General features: G+C 34.1%; 1 protein-coding gene across 27 annotated transcripts in view; it reads right to left on the bottom strand.

Moving 5' to 3' along the window:
* LOC121725403 (protein tramtrack, beta isoform-like) overlaps nucleotides 1–18,158 on the bottom strand; it is a 554,986-nt gene that overhangs the window by 262,534 nt on the left and 274,294 nt on the right. The window contains exon 5 of one of the 27 annotated variants that reach the window (XM_042112355.1): nucleotides 14,229–14,497. The exons of the other annotated variants lie outside the window; for them this stretch is intronic. Coding sequence (XP_041968289.1) covers nucleotides 14,244–14,497 — 254 coding nt within the window. The 3' untranslated portion in view covers nucleotides 14,229–14,243. Of the gene's footprint in view, nucleotides 1–14,228; nucleotides 14,498–18,158 lie in introns of those variants that run through there. 27 annotated transcript variants of the gene reach the window in all.

The raw sequence follows: 18,158 nt of genomic DNA, 5'->3' as shown, positions 1-18,158 counted from the left end.
CAGTGTATTACTTTCCATCAGTTACCCGTTTGCTAAAAAACATAGGATCCGTGAAGGATCATTATAGGGTCCGGGGCGGGTCGCTAGTATATTATAATATACTAGCGACCCGCCCCGGCGTTGCACGGGTATAAAATATATAGCCACTGAAAAAATTATTAAAATCGACAGCCTATGATCCTTCACGTGTTCTACCTACTTCTTATCTGTGCCAAATAACATAAAAATTGCTCCAAATTACTCCAGTAGTTCGCGAGATAAGCCCTTTCCAATAATTTCCCCCGTTTTTTTCACATTCTTCTATTAGTCTTAGCGTGATAAAATATGGCCTATAGCCTTCCTCAATAAATGGGCTATCTAACACTGAAAGAATTTTTCAAATCGGACCAGTAGTTCCTGAGATTAGCGCGTTCAAGTTAGCCCTTTCAAATATTTTTTTCCACATTTTCCTCTATTTCTTCGCTCCTATTAGTGTTAGCGTGATAAAATATAGCCTATAGCCTTCCTCGATAAATGGGCTATCTAACACTGAAAGAATCATCAAAATCGGTTGCGTAGTTTTAAAGATTAAAAAGAACAAAGGGACAAGAGGGAAAAAAGCGACTTTGTTTTATAATAAGTATAGAATAGATGAAGATATCTTCGTCAAAGACTAGCAAGAGAAAGTGTGCTGATGTCGTGCTTTAATGACTTGTAAAACTTGTCAAAGTCCACGTATAGCGCGGCCATGACGTTGGTAGCGACCATCCGCTATTTCCAAGAAAACCGTCTTATAATATTTAGCAGAATGATCGTGCTGCACCAAATTGCAGATAGCCGCAGCGCAGAGTAGAAAATAATCATTTACTAAGCATTGTCTCATGATGTCATACACAAAAAGGTTTAAAATAAAACAATCAATGTAAAATCATTAATTTTATTATTAGAAGTAGATAGCCCAATGTATATGCAAGATACGCATAAAGGTCGATCCCCGAGTCCCGACGCATCTCCTATCTTTTTGATGTGACTAGACTACAACGGTACCTAGCAGAATCTGTTTTTAAAACATGAAATCTGACTTGTATCTTAAAACTCAATTTATTTAAAGTACTGGCATGACATACATTTTATACAACATACTTCATATGCCCTAATTGCTGCATGCACTCTAGGGCGAGCGTCATTCCTATGTTGCAACTTGCAACTTGCGTAACACGTTACACGCCGCACGCGCAAAATTTGTCGCAGCCCAGGAATAAAAATGGAACACATAAAATTCTTGCACATACTCGATAAATAAAATAAAATAATTAAGTTAATAAATAACAATATATTTGTACACTCATACGTACCTCTGGGTTTCTCAAACTGTTTTATTTCAAAAACACAAAATATAAATCTTAATAATAAAATAACATGTACCTGATGAAGTTCTTATACATTCATTATTACCAATTTATTATCAAATTACCGATGTTCTTAAGCGGAACAAATAATAAACTGAAACGAACTACTACAGCAAGAAAAATACCTATTTAAAAATAAAATAGATAACATAGCATTTATTAACACTTACTAGTTTACGTAGCATTTATTCTTAGCATTTTATTCGCAAGCTGACACAGCTGCCGACAACACCAGACGATTGCCGACCCCAAACTGTTACCCCTCAAAAAACACAAAACACAATTATTGTCCCTTCAAATACTCGTTTTATTATGAGGTGGGGTTGGGTTTTTGTCAAACTACAACCTACTACAAAAGCGACACTAAAAAATTTAAACTGTTCAAATGACTAGTAGCAGTAACAATATATTTGTAATTATTGCTAAATGAAACAGGGATAAAATAATAACAAACCTTCCGATATAGAGGCGAAACGACAATAATCAGCTAAGAGCGAGCCGGACTTGCGCACGAAGGGTTCCGTACCGTTATAGAGCAAGAATAGGCCAAAAATTGAGTTTTTTTTGTATGGGAGCCCCCTTTAAATTTTTATTTTATTTTAATATAATAACTAAATATTAAAGAACACATATAACAAAAAATTCAAGTGCCTACCTGTTTCCATTATTGACATAGAGCAGAAAAGGCCGAAAAAATCACGTTTGTTGTAAGGTTTGTTGGGAGCCCCCCTTAAATAATAATTTTATTTCGTTTTTAGTATTTGTTGTTATAGCGCCAACTGAAATACACAATCTTTGAAAATTTCAGAAGTCTAGCTATAGCGGTTACTGAGATACAGCCTAGAGACATACAGACAGACGGACAAACATCGAAGTCTCAGTAATAGGGTCCCGTTTTTACCCTTTGGGTCCGGAACCCTAAAAAACAGACATAACACAAAAAAGTCATTGCATATAGCCATGAAGTCATGAAAATCAAAGACTTTTAGTCAATTTTAATATAGGTTCCGTTTCTAATGAAGTAGCGATGAGGTGGGTGAGTGTGCACCAAGTACATGCGGCTGATGGTGTTGTTGGTGTCGAGTATGAAACGCGCCTTACACACCGCCCCCTTAGAACATCGCCACTGTGTAGTCGTGGCGCTTTTGCAGTTGATGTAAAACGTGAAACCGTCGATTAACGCCAGCGGTTTACCCCTACCACTAGTCAGCCATTGCACTAAAAGTAGAAGGAAATTGTAATAATTATAAGGATCTGAGAAGCCGTGCCGTACTTTTAAATAATAACGGCCAAGTCCGAGTTGCATTGCGATTTTATTAATCTGCGGATAGTATTGGTATCACACATATTATAACTAGACGTTTTATTGTGACTTAGTTAATTGTCTAAAATAAATAAAAGAAAAATTGAATAAAATATTATTTCGGTGGATACAACACGTTAAGCGACAAAAACCGGAAGAGGTTCTCAAGTTATCCCTAACAAATCCTAATGTAAACACCGTTTCTTACGACATGGGCGGGAGCTGCGTGATCGTGTTCCAAATTCTGACGAATGATCATGGACTCCTTGTTGAGGATGAGACGCGCCCTGCACGTTCCACTCTTGGTGCAAACCCACGATGAACCTTTACCGTTTGTTCGATGGTTATAGAACGCATAGCCGTTTATTATTGCCCACAGCTTGCCTTTTTTATTTCTAACCCACTCCACTGAAATAGGAAATACACATGTAGGTATGTATCCTTAGAAGTGCGTTTAATTAAGTCAGAGCTCAGGCTCAATTTATATGCGTCCGCGCTACGGGCCGGGACATAAAAACTACTAAAAACGTACTATGACGCAACATCGTTTCACGATGCGACGTCGTGTCGTGGGAATCTACGACGCGCGTCGTATAAACTCATAATTGAATTTCTACGTGATTTTCTACGACGCGACGTCGTACGATGTCGTGTCCTAGTTTTTTACAACGCGCGTCGTAGATTCCCACGACACGACGTCGTATCCTGTTTTTGTGTCCCGGCGCTACCGAGCGGCCCGGTCTCTACGCCACGAGTGGCTGAGGCACTCGATGCCAGCTGCCGCGAGTGCATGTAATCGAACCTTTAACACAGAATATATATTATTAGTACCAACCTTTAACAAAATATGCTTCTTGCGTTCTCGCACTCAAGTACGCGACGCGACGGTGGGATAAAAAAATGGATTGTTAAAAAAATAATGTATGATTCATCGATAAATTTTAATGGTAAGACTATAATACAATACACTGGACAAATTTGGTGTAAGGATTTTGCAAAAACATGTAACGGTGCTATTGAGATCAAAAGGCTAGAATTACTTTTCAAATTTATCTTCAAATTTATTTACTTTAATTAGATGTTTACATTCACATCTTAAAACTCAATGTGTGTTCCGTTTCTTATTGCATATGGGAATGGTTTGTGAATGTGTACAAAATCCTTACGAATTAAATTAATGGTATAAAAAAATAGCGGACAGAAGCCTAAACACACTCTAAATCTTAATGTAAATCCCGTTACGTATAATATAGGGGGGTGCTTTGTGATCGTGTACAAAATCCTTATGAATGATCTTCAAATTTTTATTCAGTATGAAACGCGCTTTACACGATCCACTTTTGGTACAGCGCCACATTGAGCTTTGATGTTTTGAAGTATGACTATAATAATATGTGAATCCATTTATTACCGCCAGTCGTTTTCCCTTGCTATTTTTAGTCCATTGCACTAAAAATAAAAAAATAAAAATATCCACAGCCGAATATATAACCTCCTCGTTTTTTGGAAGTCGGTTAAAAATATATATTTAAAAATCGAACCCTTTAAAATTTTTCCTATCCTACAAACTATAGCTATAAGAGAATATTGTTAATTTATATTTTGTTACATTAATTTGAGGGACGTTGCTGTTAATTGCAATAAATGAAACGATGTTTTAATTTCAAAATACTTTGATAGACACACTGGATCATCATTTATTTATAAATTTTAACCAAGTTTAAAGAAATGGTGAGTTAAAATAATTTTATTATATCACTGAAGTTTAAGTATCAAAAGGATAAATTTTATTTTAGTTACTTACACATTACATTAATTACCTGTTTTTATTACTTCAATATACAGGGTGTAACAAAACTAAGTGATAATACCTTAGGGTGTGCATGTGTTCCTTGTAGAGAGTTCACTGTAAAAGTAGCAGCGCTGAAAGACCAAATGTTTTTTCACTTTTGTATGCGCAAGCGCCCCAGCGCGGCGTCACGAGTTTCCCCAAACAAAAGTGAGAAAAAATTTCAGCGCTGCTACTTTCAAAGTGAACTCTCTACTAGGAACACGTACACACTCTAAAGTATTATCACTTAGTTTTGTTACACCTTGTAGAAAGCCCCTACTTAAGATGTATGGAAAAAAGGGCGGTGTGGACTCCCACACCGCCCTATTTTCCATACAAACGTTGTCCCCTGTTTCCTCCCTGGATAATGCTCGTAGAGTTATAATTTTTGTCCTGAATATTTACGGCCACTAATACAATGTCTCTATGTTTTTTTTTTCATAATTTAATTATTAAATAAGATATGAAAATGGCCAGATTTTCCGCTGTGTTCAAACATCTAGAAAACAGATTTGGCTAGATTATACAAAAAAAATATAACATAGGAACACAGCTCAAGCCTTTTTTAAATCTTTAATGAAAAAAGTACTTAAATCGGTTAAGTTTTGGAGAAGGAATCAGGGGACAACGAATCGTTGATTTTCTGTATTTTCTGCAGTTGTCTCTATCGCGTTCTGCGGTATAGGCTTGAGGTAAGGGAGACAGCTATAGATATTACACGTACTTTTTTTTTCATTTCTCTAGGCCCTGGTGTATCCTCATAATACATACTCTAAAGCTTAGAACAAACCTACGCGTCAGTGACAGGGGACGCGGTACGCGAGACGGGAGCGTCTGCAACGCGAAACTGGCCGTGCACACCTGCGCGACTACGGCGCGAACTTCATTTGTTAATGAACAGTCACTGAAGACGCGCGACTTTATCTGGACTCTGGTGTATGCTAACTGTTGTGGTAATGACATCCTCATACTTAATATCAGAGTCCGATGCGTCGGACGGACGGACATGAGGATTGCGAGATGCTAAGCTTGCTTTTAATTTGGAAGGTGCAGAGGAATAAAACACGTCCACAATGGTCAAGTTGAATTAATTTAGGCGCCTACCACACGTGCATGCTTGACTACAGATTTGCTTGCGCATGCCGGCTTGAACATTGAACGTTGTGCGCGTAGTTGGTAAAACTGTAGTACGCGCAAGCCCCGAAGTTTGTCTTGTTGTTTTTTAAACTTTCTTGAAATTCAGGCATGCCTTCGTGTAGACTTGTCTGCGCGTGTGGTTGAAAGTTCAGTGTTCATTCATTCATTGAATTATAAAAATCTCTGCTCGCTCTGTGGAAGATCAAATCGAAAGATAATTCTAACAGGAATAAAAAAAATACGCATATGAAAACTAATATTTTATTTATGCATTATCAATTTTGTCACTAGCAAACACTGGAAAAATTAAAGCAGAAGAAATAGCTCTTCATTGAGAAACATTGTTTATACGCCGACGACCTCGGCAAGAATGTGGCTTGCGCATGCATGTGGTAGATAAGTCAGTCTTACATCTTTTCATGCGAGAAGCAAGCGCTAGCAAAACTGTGTTCAAGCATGCACATGTGGTAGGTGCCTTAATATCATGACACAATCTATCAAAACGTAAACAAATCAAAAAATCATAAACTAAAGAGTTGTACAAAATAATATAAAAAAGGTTTTAAAAAAGAAGTCTAGTTATGTACACTTCAAAACACGCGTCTGACAACTTGACGCGCATGTTTCGCTTTGCCGACGCGAACATTTCGCGTCGCGGTCGCGTAGGTGTGCACGGCGCCATAAGATACATGGGCAGCGTCCGCCGCGCGGTAGACGCCACCGCTTCGCAGCCGCTTTGGTCGCGTAGGTTTGTCCTAAGCTTAAATCTTATTGCAAATTCTAATGTAAATTAAAAATATTTATTCATAAAGACTTTAATAGTCACATTGGATTGTAATATGGAAATAAATATTAACTTAATTTGAAAAAAATGAGAAATTTTAAATTACTTACTATTAAAAAAAAAAGACAGGTAGCACTCCGGGAGTGCCGGCAGAAGTGAAAGCTTGATTATTAACGTTGTGCATTATTTTTTTAACCCATTTTTATGAAAATCGATTTTTTAAATTAATCGAAACCCTTACTTTCGATTAAATTTTTAACCCATTTTTATGACAATCGATTTTTTTAATTAATCGAAACTCTTACAATTTTTTTAACCCATTTTTTATGAAAATCGTTTTTAAAAAAAAAACGTTTTTTTTTAATTTATCGAAACCCTTACAAATTGCAATCGATTCAATTTTTAACCCATTTTTTATGAAAAACGATTTTTAAAAAATCGATTTTTTTAATTAATCGAAACCCTTAGAACCGATTAAAAAATATCGACAATCGAAAAAAAACAATCGATTGTTCGATTAATCGATTTCGATGTTACAACACGACTCTCCAACCGTTTTACGGTTTTTCGATCAGCACGAGAATCTGACGCGAATTTCACAGTTTTTACCCATCCCACAAAAGTGCTCAACGCCGCTAAAGAAGTTTTCACTTCAAAAATAGCAGGTATAAGGCTCAACCACACTCTAAAATTTAATGTAAAACCCGTTACGTATAATATAGGGGGGTGCTTTGTGATCGTGTTCCAAATCCTTGTGAATAAATATCGAATCTTTATTGAGTGTGAAACGCGCTTTACACGTTCCACTTTTGGTACAGCGCCACGTTGAGTGCTGAGAGTCTTTGGTAGTATGGTGGTAGTAAAATGAAAATCCATCAATTAGTGCCAACGGCTTTCCTCTGCTGTTTTTAGTCCATTGCACTGAAAATAAAATAAAATCAAACACTTTTCTTTTGAATTGTTCCTGCTAACTTTGAGTATACATAATAAATTATTGTGGTGCTTTGTTACCGTGTTTCAAATTCTTCTTTTCTTCGTTCCTGAAACGCGCTAATCGCTATACATGTTTGTTCTCTTCTCTACTCTTAGAAGAGTTCCGTATAAAGCAGTGGCCACTTAAATATTTATGGTATTATATTAATAGAAAGTTAACACTTAAATTATAAAGGCTTTCTTTGGCTGCCCACAATACAGATGTAAATTAAGTATGTAAATTTAAAAATAATAAGCAAATATTAAATTATTTATTATATTTATCATGTTTTTTTTGTGATGTCAGTACATTTAGGGTTAGTTATTATTTTAATTAATTTTAATATAAACTCCATTATGAATGACATATGAGGATGCCTTGTGATTATGTTGTAAATTCATACGATAGAGTTTCAAATCTTCGCCCAGCGCGAAACGCGCCTTACACGTTCCCCCTTTAGTGCAGTACCATGTCATCGCCTTGAGTCCATGTTTTTTGTAGTAGCAATATGTATATCCGTTGATTATTGCCAGTTGTTTTCCTTTGCTATTTTTAATCCATTCTACTAAAATACAAAATTCTTTATAAGTCTAAAACAAGATAAGATGTAAATGATATTTTATCATTGTAATGAATAATGATAAATCATCAGTCAGTTGTAATTTAATTTGAATGAGTACGTACTATATTATGAGCGCGCGACTAAACCGTTTACAATTGAATCAACAATACATATGACAATCGAGCTTTTGGCTTCAATAATAATAAAAAGACACTTATTATTATTTTTAATACACACAACACATACATAATACTAAATAAAAACACAAAGAACAAAAGACACTAATGCATAATAACTTTACAGATTGTGATAAAGGTACTGTTGATTTTTGGCATTAAATCGAAAGCGAAATAGCTATGTCCACACTATGCGCTTTCGTCTTCAATTTTCGTCGTCTTCTTTCATTCAACTTTCGTTTTGGCGCATTCAATAATTGAATGCGTCAACGAACGCAACGCCAACATTGTCATTTTTGAAGTTTTGGATACGGTCAGTGGGCATGCGTCGCGGGCATGCCTCATGTTCGCTGTTGACTGCGCTATAACGCATGCCCTTGACGAACAGAAACAGTGGTCGGGTTGCTCTGCCAGTATTTTTTGTCAACCCTTTTCTTCATTTCATTTTAAGACGCCAACGATTGCGAAAACTCCATTCTGAAGTGTGTGAGAAATGTGTGCGGGTGTGTGATCATGCTTCAAATTCTTTCGAATGATCCTCAATTGTTCGTTCACTGAGAAGCTCGCCTTACATGATCCTCGTCTGGTGCAACGCCATATCGCACTCCGAGTACTCGTACTTCGCTTGTAAAATGTAAATCCGTCAATATAGGCCAATGGATCCAATTCGCTGCTCAATATTATGTTCTCCTTTGCCACTTTCATTTGAAATACTGGAACAATTTTTATGTTATTTGGCACAGATGTAGAGTAGACCACGTGACCAAGGAACATAGGCTAATTTTTGTGGGAAAATGTCTCCGTGAAATTCCTAATTTACGCGGGCGAAGCCGCGCAAAACATCTAGTAAGTAAATATACAGTATGAATGACAAGATATCTTTAATGGGAGTGAAATTATTATAAAAATAAACACTTTAATTAAGTATAATAAAAAAAATCAAATTTTGTATTTTTTGAAAACCTCCACCACAGAATATATTATAATAGTACTACTTATTGCATACCTCCACTAATCATGACTTCAAAAAGTACAAACTCGTAACAAAGCTCAAATATTTGTTCAAAACTCAACACATTTATTTAAAAAAAATATTTGTACTCGTAGTAGTAGTAAGTAGTATTTAACTAGTCAATGCCATCCATCGAATCTAGATCAAATAATTTTCTTAATCCATTGTACTAGAATGTATCAAATGAAATAAATAAAAATTAAGTGTAGAAATTAAAAAAAAAACACTAAAGAATAAGGTGTCTTGTAAGAACAGACTATGAGGGTGCTTTAGCAAATGAGAAGGTGCATAATATCATCACTGGGCATTTTCAAAAAAATGTGTACCCCTGGTTTTTACCTTGTCCCTTGACTTCGCTACAGATTATTTGTAAAAAATTACATACTAACATTTTGTAATTTTAATGTAGGAGGATAAACAAGTTTTCTTTTATTAAAATACATTCACGTTTGTATAAAATTTTATTTAGTATGAGATTTATAAGGGTTTTTAAGTACCGAAACCTATTAAATTCACCTGTCCCCTTCCCAGAAGTTGTAACAAAATCTTTAATAACTATTTTTTTTCTTAAAGTAAGTTACTTAAAAAACATATGTTAGATTCCTAAATACTTAATGTATCAATTGAATGTCTTGTTATTGAAAAATCTAACATAATTTAACTACAAATTAATTAAAATTATAATCATGAAAAAGCAACCCGACCGGAATGTTCGGTTTAGTGACCGTTTTTTTTAGTTTTATAAACATACTACAAAAATATTTTCGGCACTAAATGATAGCACTATATTTCATTGTACATCGAGAAACTTCAATTTGAATTTAGTAGTTAAAAATCTGCTACAAGACGCGGACGCAGGTTGGATGGTTCTTCAGGAACGGTTTATTTGTTCAGATAAGTGACCATATTTTGTAAGCATTATTATACTTTCTCCAACTGTTTCTACTGTTGACACGTTGCAAAATTAGCTTAGTATTTAGTATAAAAAATGAAATTGTGATAACTATTATCGGTTATATACAAACACTTTAAAAGTAAAAGAAAGTAATATTACGTGACTTCCGACTTGTGACTTTTCGTATGGTCACATATAATGGAACGGACAAGTCACAACAGGCGGAAAGCATAAGGCTTAGTTCACATTTTAAATAAATTATTTTTTTATTCACAGATTTTATTAAGAAAATTGGAGATTTTTAAACTGGTACGATTAACGTACAAATATATTTTTTATTACTTATGTGTTAAGGTGACGCCGCGTTAAAGTAAAAAACCGTTTTGGATATGTTTTAGATTGCTAGTTTTCTATGAAAGCCCGGCCCGGCCTTTCACAGAAAACAGCAAAAAATGGAAAGGGCGTAAGCGACAAAATAGTTTTGTCGCGTAATTTAAAAACCATAAATACATTTCATATAAGCTATGGGCAAATTAAAGTGTATGCTTGAACCAAGCCATGTACAAATTTGGAAGCTTAAATCACTCTCCTCTGTTGGAAAAATAGGAATCCTTTTTTTTTACACAGGTCTATTTGATTGATTATTCTGTGTTATAAAAGTTGACCAATCGTGTTATGCTATGGGTAAATCAAAGACAAAGACATGATAAATACTGACAATGAACTTTAATTTCTTAGCTTTAGTCATTGAAAAATTGATATCGCTACAGCCAAATTATCAAGGCGTCGCCTTTACTTAACAATAACAAATATTTAAAATTTAAGTACCTAAAAGTTTTTTTTTTTTAATTTTGATTTTATTTCCACTACTTTTCTATCAGTAAAGTTGAAAATCATTTTGTGTCGTTGATATTTGCAGATTTATAATAACTAGACATCAGATTATATGCATTCGCATACTTGCATATGCAAATGCATATAATGTCACTTTTTAGGCGATAGTGCATATTTTGGCAATTTTTCGTTGATAGTGCATATTTCGGTAGTTTAACTTCCATGGGCATTAAGATTGCAATCGGAAAATGTTGGTAGAAAATTATTATTGGCGTATAATAAATAAATAAAAAGTCTTTATTTCAAGAAATTAAAAATCCTGGATTTTATGAAATTATAAAAATTGGCGCTTTTATTAATGTAACTACCGGAAAAGTCTTCAAAAAAATAATAAATTTTAATATTAAGTGACTTTTGATTGTGCATATTTTGTGCATATTTCGACCATTTTTCGTGCATATTTGCATGGATATTTCGGCACTTTGATCGTGCATATAATCCGATGTCATTAATAACTTAGGAATTCGTAGATATGTGAACACATCTTTATGATTATGAGATGTTCGTCCCTCTAATTATTGAAGTTAAATCTATGAAATCAAAGAATTTTTTACTTTTATAAGTAGTGCAACAATAAAAATGTTTAAATAAAAGGTTTTTGTGTTATAAAAACTCCTTTAAATATGTTAAATATTACTTACTCATGTAAAAAAATGAAAAATAACCTAGTGGTTGGGTCACATAGTCACACTATGGATTAAAAATAATTGCTACTCTTGTTGATCCTTGAAATTATCTAAATTTTTTTTAATAAACAATTAAATATGCATTTCACTAGATTAAATTAACGAAGAAATCCATTTATTGCTGTATTTTTTTGTATTAAATTATATTTTACATTTAGTCGCACAACGGAATCTGTTTCGTCGAAAATTCGATTTTGTTTCAATAATATCAGAATAATATAACGTTTTCAGCGTTCTTTTTAACTTATTCCATTAGTTCAATATTTTTCCTTGTATATGACATTAAAAAAAAGGTAAATAAATGACCTTAAAAAATATAGACATATTTTTGCAAGGGTACACGTTTTTTTGAAAATGCCCCACTACATATTATAAAACAAATCCTTTTTTTTTTCCCCTCATGTCCCTTTGTTCCCTTTAATCTTTAAAACTACGTAATGGATTTTGATGCGGTTTCTTTAATAGATAGAATGATTAAAGAGGAGGATGTATAACTATAATAACATACATTAAATAGTGGAGAAATACTGTTAATTTTGGGGTTTCTAATATTGTGATGTCGTAAATAATTTCATTTTTTTCCGCTTACATTGCAAACGCAGAGATTTATCAAAATAATGTACTAAGTATTGTACACAAATTAACTCTCCTAATGATACCTAAGCCGTAAAAAATTTTGGCCGGTAGGTTTAACACCCTGTATAAAAAAAAATTGCCGATAACTTTATAGAGCAGTAATAAGACGTCATTCGGGTCGTTTTCAGTAGTTCAGGGAAAGTTTCCCTCCCTCTAGTTGACAAGCGATCTTAAAATAAAAAATTCAGTCAGTCAAACAATAACACTGACATGACAGCACATATAAAAGTTAGTCTTATTTCACGTTTTTATCACCAAGTTTTACGTAAACACCATTATGTATCACGTAAGAAGGAGCTTCATGACAATGTTCCAAATTCACACGGAGGATCTCCAACTTTTTGTTCACTGCAAAACGCGCTTTACACGGGCGTCCCCTCGTACAGCACCAAACAGAAGACAGAGCAGTCGTTCTTTGATTGTAAAATGTAAATCCACGGATGATGGCCAATTGCTTTCCTTTGCTACTTTGAATCCACTCAACTGAAATAAACCAAACTAATCATAATTCATATAATTATCTACTAGACTACAAATGTGTTTGATTGTATGTATTTTACGATTTCGCCAACTTTATATAATTAAAATAACATCAAGCTAAAAGATCGAACAAAAATTATTATAAAAACTTACTATAAATTTAGAATCATTGCTTTTGTTTATGAATTTTTAACTTATTTATTGTAAGATAAACAAATGTTAATTGCTATAATAGATTTATTCTTTTACATTCTTTCTTGTAGGCTGTACACTTTCCTGCCCAACAGAGCTGAGTTTGAATGATGCTGTAGATTAGTAAAATTTTTCCTGTAGTTCTATTTTCGCCAACTTAAAGTAAAATGCCAACAAAATTATTACTTACAAATAATAACTTTAAGAATACAAAAAAGTTTTACGTTATTTTACGTTTTTATCACCAAGTTTTATGTAAACACCATCATGTATAACGAATGAAGGAGCTTCGTGGCAATGTTCTAAATTCGAACGGATGAACTCCAACTTTTTGTTCATCGTAAAACGCGCTCTGCAAGGATATCCCTTGGTACAGCGCCATACAGAAGTTTGAGCAATGTCATTTTGACCGTAGAGGGAAAATGTAAATTTGCCGATGAGGGCCAATTGCTTTCCTTTGCTACTTTGAATCCATTCAACTGAAATAAACCAAAATAATTATATATAATTATCTACTGCTCTACAAAGATGCATGTATTTTGAATTGATTTTGATTGCATGTATTTTATGATTTCGCCATCTTTACACAACAAGAGTATTGAACATGTCTCACCAAGACATGTCCAATACTCGACGACGTGATATTTGGCTACTATATTAGATGAAAGAATGTATATAAAAATAATATCAATTGATTACCGAGTAAATGTAGCTTAAATTTAATTACCCAACGCATGGACACCGCGCGCGGGAAGATGGCGCACGCCGCGCCGCCGCGCCGCGTCAACGGCATAGTAGGTATGCCTGCTTGCCTAGCCGCGTAATTCACTTAGGGTCCATAATTCATTTATTTAAAGGGAAATTTGGTAAAAAATTAAGTACCTAATTTTATTAAGTAGATGAATCGAGTACCGAGTACTCTCCTTAAGTATTACACATGTCTCACAAATCACAAGTCATGACTTGTTATTTTAATTATACTGCATGCAGTATAATTAAAATAACATCAAGCCAAAGTATCGATCTACAATTATAAAAAAAACTTAACACAATTTTAGAATTATTGATTTTATTTGTGAGATTGTTGTAACAATATAAAAAATATTAATTGCTATAATATTATAGATTTACTTTTTTTTTCATTATTCCCTGCCCAACAGAACTGAATTTAAACGACGCAGTAGATCAGTAAAATTTTTCCTGTCTCTATCTTCGCCAACTTAAAGTTTTATACGCCCTAAATACAAAAATAATACTTGCAAATAATAACTTTAAGAATACATAAAATTTGAAATTATTTTACGATTTTATCACCAAGTTTTATGTAAACACCGTTATGTATCACGAATGAAGCAGCTTCATGACAATGTTCAAAATTCGAACGGATGAACTCCAACTTTTTGTTCATCGTAAAACGTGCTCTGCAAGGATGTCCCTTGGTACAGCGCCATACAGAAGTTTGAGCAATGTCATTTTGACTGTAGAGGGAAAATGTAAAATCGCCGATGAGGGCCAATTGCTTTCCTTTGCTGCTTTGAATCCATTCAACTGAAATAAACCAAAATAATTATATATATAAATATCAACTAGACTACAAATATGTAAGTATTTTGATTTGATTTTGATTGCATGTATTTTATGATTTCGCCAACTTTATAATAACATCAATTAAACTTTTTAATCGGGGAGAACGAGGGGACTCCTCCCTTCCCTCGTGACCACGGCCGTTGCAACACGGCCGAAACGTCGAGAAAAAATATGTACTCGTAGTAGCATTACTACTTAAATAAGTCGCGTTAAGTCCCGATTAAAAAGTTTCATTATAATGCAACGCGAAAGTTTAAAATGTTATTTTATAATAACATCAAGCCAAAAGATCGATCTAAAATTATAAAAAAACTTAACACAATATCAGAATCATTACTTTTATTTATAAATTTTTAAATTATTTGTAAGATTGTTGTAACAATATAAAAAATTATTAACTGCAATAATATTATAGATTTAGTTTCTTACATTCTTACGGTCTGTATAATACGGGAGCCCTAGAACAATTTTCTTTATTACTATCAAGCAAATTTTTGTGAGTAGCTTCATTTTCATAAGACGAATAACATTTTTGTTTACGAAAAATCTCGAAAGTGGTAGCTAACGGAGATAGAAAGGATTTCATACTTTGGATAATAATAATTGATGGTCCTAAATATTAAATATGGACTATTTTATTTGTAGGACAATGTTATACTTCAATTATATGACTATTAATCTATCAATATACAAAAAATCAGCTCGTTAGGGTTCCGTTATAGGGTACTGTAATCAACAAAACTTGGTTGACTACTGAACCCTAAAACGGAATCCTAACGAGCAGATTTTTTTGTATTGATAGGTTAATAGTTATGTAATTTAAGGGTAACATTGTCCTACAAAAAGAACAATCCATATTTTAGGACCATACCATAAAGTTAATATACGCTAGGTATATTAACTTTATGGACCATACCTTATACAGGGTGTAACAAAAACAAGTCATAATACTTTAGGGTGTGTACATGTTCATTGTAGAGAGTTCACTGTGAAAGTAGCAGCGCTGAAAGACCAAAATTTTTTTTCACTTTTGTATGGGGAAACTCGTGATGCTCGGGCCCTTGCCCATACAAAAGTGAAAAAAAATGTTCGTCTTTCAGAGCTGCTACTTTCACAGTGAACTCTCTACAAGGAACATGTACACACCCTAAAGTATTATCACTAGTTTTTGTTACACACTGTATATATGTCGCAGCCGACTGGTTTAAATAGCCGTTCAATCAAACAGCTAGCCCTTTGACTGAACAACGCCATTCAATCACACGGCTATACGTCGTTTAGCCGACTTGTTGACTACAACGTTCAACACTACAGCTAGACGACGCTTAGCCAACAGGTTTGTTTTTGTTTTGGCGGGGGGCTGCGCCCCTTTTATTTGGCGGCGGTCGCCGGCTGCTGCCGCAGCACTCTCGCTGCGCTCGCTCGGCTCCCTCTGTGTTGTGGTCTAAGTTCTAACCTAACCCAACCAAATTTTAGACTTTCTGGATTGTGTTTGTTTTTGTTTTGACGGGTGGCTGTGCCCCCCGAACCCCCCTTTCGGGGAAGGCTGCGTCCATCCATTTCATAATCCGTAATTTGTTGAAATTTTAATTCACTCGTAGGTATGTGCCTCCACAATTTTTGTCTCTTTAATAACACTTGTAACTTTTATTAACTACTTTCTTTCCGAAAAACAACCACAAACACCAACAAACACCTGCTAGTTGACGCCATATTGTAAATAAAACGCACCTAGCACCGCAGCGGTGCGCGCTGAACTACTTCAATTAGACGGCGGCTTTTGAATCAGCTGTAGTGTTGAACGTTTTGAGCGACTAAAATATTTAATCTAAAAGCTAGACGTGTGATTGAATGCCGTTGTTGAGTCAAAGGGGTCTGTTTGATTGATCTGTTTTAAACCAGTCGGCTGCGATAAAATATATACCATATTTTAGGACCATCAATTCAAAGTATGAAATCCTTTCTATTTTTGTTAGCTACCACTTTCTAGAGTTTTCGCAGATAAAAATGTTGTTCGTCTAAACAAAATGAAGCTACTCACAAAAAATTATCTTGATAATAACAAAAATAAAATGTTCTAGGGCTCCCGTACTAGTACACTTTCCTGTCCAACAGAGCTGAGTTTAAATGTCGCAGTAGATCAGTAAAAGTTTTCTTTTCTTTAGCTTCGCCACAGTAACTTAAAAGTATGATCTTATTTTACGTTTTTATCACCAAGTTTTATGTAAACACCGTTATGTATCACGAATGAAGGAGCTTCGTGGCAATGTTCTAAATTCGAACGGATGAACTCCAACTTTTTTTTCATCGTAAAACGCGCTCTGCAAGGATATCCCTTGGTACAGCGCCATACAGAAGTTTGAGCAATGTCATTTTGATTGTAGAGATAAAATGTAAATTCGCCGATGAGGGCTAATGGTTTTCCTCTACTACTTTTAATCCATTCAACTGAAAAAAAGTAATGATATAATTATTATCTACAGTAATTATAATTCTAGCTATTACAGATATTATGTTTGATTGTACTGTATTTTATGAGAATTTTATTTTGGTTTTTATCTAAAAGCAAAATAAAATTAAAAGCCAAAGCAATGAGGTTTGTATTATAAAAATAATTTGTCATAGTCTGAGAAACATTGCTTTTATTAAAAAAAAATAACTTGTTACATACATTACATCAAAAATTAATTAATTGTTTGTTATAATATGTTTATTAATTATTGTCAATCTATATTCTAAAGTACAATCCATCTTTTATTACGAAGGCAGTAGGTTTGTGATCATGCTCCAAATAGATACGAGTTAACTGCGAATCTTCAGTCAGTGTGAAACGCGCCTTACATGATCGTCCTCTGGTACAGCGCCATATTGAATTAGGGCCGGTATTACGGCAGTGATATGTAAATCCATTGATTAATGCCAGCGTCGTGCCTTTATGATTTTTGGTCCATTTTACTGAAATATTAAAATCGGAATTACATTTCTGAAATAGTAAACACTTAAAACCTGAAGCTATCTTTTTCATTCTTAAGCTAAGCTTTAACCAAACACATATTGCATTAAAAAGTGTCTTGATTAAAAAAAATACATATTATTTTTATTATTTTGTTCTAAAATACTTTTTATTTATTTCACTACATTATTTGCTTAATCTGCTGTTCTGTCCGATCCTACAGTAAACTCCGTTATGGATGACATAAGAATTTGCTTTATGATCGTGTTCCAATTTCATGCGACAGACTTCATTCCTCTCATGCATCAGTGTGAAACGCGCCTTACATGTCCTTCTTTTGGTACAGTACCATGTTGAGCTCTGAGCATTGAAGCATGTACTGTGGCAGTAATATGTATACCCATTTATTATGGCCAATGACTTGCCTTTGTTGTTTTTAGTCCATAACACTAAAACAAGACTTTATTTTAAAAATTGTGAAAAAAGTAAACCAGTATAGCTGTACAAAATACGTGCAGTATAGCCAGCATAGTCAATAATGAATGTGTTAACGATTAATAATAATATTTTTAACCCATTTAACGTCCAGTAATACTTTTGAAATAAATTCTTAAGAAATTGGATCGGTCGTTCACTTCAAAACATTTTTTTGAGACAAAAATAAGACGA

This window comes from Aricia agestis, chromosome 3 (assembly GCF_905147365.1).
Source record: "Aricia agestis chromosome 3, ilAriAges1.1, whole genome shotgun sequence".
In the NCBI taxonomy this organism is placed as follows: domain Eukaryota; kingdom Metazoa; phylum Arthropoda; class Insecta; order Lepidoptera; family Lycaenidae; genus Aricia; species Aricia agestis.
Note: the sequence above shows the minus strand (reverse complement) of the source record. Positions and strands in the feature narration are given on the sequence as shown.